At 53.8% G+C, this 2,089-nt stretch overlaps 1 protein-coding gene across 1 annotated transcript; it reads left to right on the forward strand.

Moving 5' to 3' along the window:
• Window positions 1-582: 582 nt before the first annotated feature.
• Window positions 583-1,440, forward strand: LOC134434760 (olfactory receptor 14A16-like; the record flags this gene model as incomplete). Its single annotated transcript, XM_063183374.1, has 1 exon — window positions 583-1,440. A coding segment is annotated over one exon (858 nt), but the record flags the coding sequence as incomplete, so codon positions are not given.
• Window positions 1,441-2,089: the final 649 nt, after the last annotated feature.

The following is a 2,089-nucleotide window of genomic DNA, read 5'->3' on the forward strand; positions in this document are numbered from 1 at the left end:
GGCTAACGCAGGAGTGGATCTCAGAAAGTTGCAAGTCCAGGGCAGCTGGAGCAGGAGAGAGGGACAGAGCAGCTCCCCTCAGTCTACACTAAGCCTCAGACAAACCTCCTCCCTCTCTGGACTCTCTGTTCTCCCCAGGTGCAACAGAATCTCTCATTCTGCATTCTGTTATCCCCATCCCTTCACTTAAGCAGCTCCTCTTCCTTACTGGAAGATTTTTTGTCCAAGTCCAAACACCAGGACAGATCCCTGTCCTCACTGTTCCCCTGCACTGACTGGGGGTTAGGGGTGACTCCCAGGTGTCCTGCAGGCCAAGGTCCAGCTCCTCGCACAACATTGGCCAGCAGCAATCAGGGCTCCAGCAACAAAGGTGAAGGAAGATCTCCTAGAGAGAGGCAGGGGGAGGTGTTCTGTGGCAGGAAATGTCTACGAAAAAGGACTTTGAGTTTCCTGTGAGGCATCTCCCCCCATTTGTCTCTGGATTTTTCTCCTTCAAAAGGTTCCAATGTCTGGAGACAGCAAATGTCCAACAGCAGCTCCATCAGGCACTTCCTCCTGCTGGCATTGGCAGACACACGGCACCTGCAGCTCCTGCACTTCTGCCTCTTGCTGGGCATCTCCCTGGCTGCCCTCCTGGGCAACGGCCTCATCATCAGCGCCGTAGCCTGCGACCACCACCTGCACACGCCCATGTTCTTCTTCCTGCTCAACCTGGCCCTCAGTGACCTGGGCTCTATCTGCACCACTGTCCCCAAAGCCATGCACAATTCCCTTTGGGACACCAGGGACATCTCCTACACAGGATGTGCTGCACAGGTTTTCTTCTTTCTCTTCTTTGTGTCAGTAGAGTTTTTTCTTCTGACCATCATGTGCTATGACCGCTACGTGTCCATCTGCAAACCCCTGCACTACGGGACCCTCCTGGGCAGCAGAGCTTGTGCCCACATGGCAGCAGTTGCCTGGGCCATTGGCTTTCTCATTGCTCTGCTGCACACAGCCAATACATTTTCCCTGCCCCTGTGCCATGGCAATACCCTGGGCCAGTTCTTCTGTGAAATCCCACAGATCCTCAAACTCTCCTGCTCCAAATCCTACCTCAGGGAACTTGGGCTTCTTGCTGCTAGTGCCTGTTTAGAACTCACATGTTTTGTGTTCATTGTTTTCTCCTATGTGCAGATCTTCAGGGCCGTGCTGAGGATCCCCTCTGAGCAGGGACGGCACAAAGCCTTTTCCACCTGCCTCCCTCACCTGGCGGTGGTCTCCCTGTTTGTCAGCACTGGCTTTTCTGCCCACCTGAAGCCCCCCTCCATCTCCTCTTTATCCCTGGATCTGGTGGTGTCAGTTCTGTACTCAGTGGTGCCTCCAGCCCTGAACCCTCTCATCTACAGCCTGAGGAACCAGGAGCTCAAGGCTGCCCTGTGGAAAATGATGAATGGATGATTTCTGAAGCCACCAATTTCCCATTTTCTACTTCATAGCTTTTGAAATAGAACTTGTGACAGGCCAACAGACGTTCCCATGTCCTTTGGTAATCTTCAGTGGGTTTTTCTCTTAAAAAACTATCCTCAATGAAACTTTTTAATCCCCCCATCAAATTCACTGTCTGCCTCTTGAATGTGACCCATAAGCTCTGCAAACTAGGGCTTGGGCTATTGCGTTATTTGAAGAAAATAAAATACCTTGCAGTGCCTGTTTTATCTGGTCTCCCAGCTCTGAGACCTGCATGAAGTTTGAGGGGAGAAGGAGAAAACAGTCCCAGCAGAGCAGCATGGCCAGGGAGCAGCAGGGATTGGTCCTTTCAGAGCTGTTCTGCCCAACTCCACCCTGTCATTCCCAGCCCTGCTGTGGCTGTAAGGCCGGAGTGCTCTGGCTGCTTGGTCACTGTCCTGCTGCGTTTCCCTGCTGTGGCCACAGGCAGGGCCAGGCCTTGGGCACTGCTGGGACACAGCTGGGCTCCAGCACAGCAGCTCCATCAGCAAAGGGCATCTCCTGAGGGCAGGGCAGGGGGGCTTCGCTCTGCTCCAGAGCTGCTGTCAGCAAAGTGCTCCAGGAATGCCCTGGCACAGCAAAACCCAGTGCCTGGGGCAGG

The sequence above is a fragment of the Melospiza melodia genome, unplaced genomic scaffold (assembly GCF_035770615.1).
Source record: "Melospiza melodia melodia isolate bMelMel2 unplaced genomic scaffold, bMelMel2.pri scaffold_47, whole genome shotgun sequence".
NCBI classification, from domain to species: Eukaryota; Metazoa; Chordata; class Aves; order Passeriformes; family Passerellidae; genus Melospiza; species Melospiza melodia.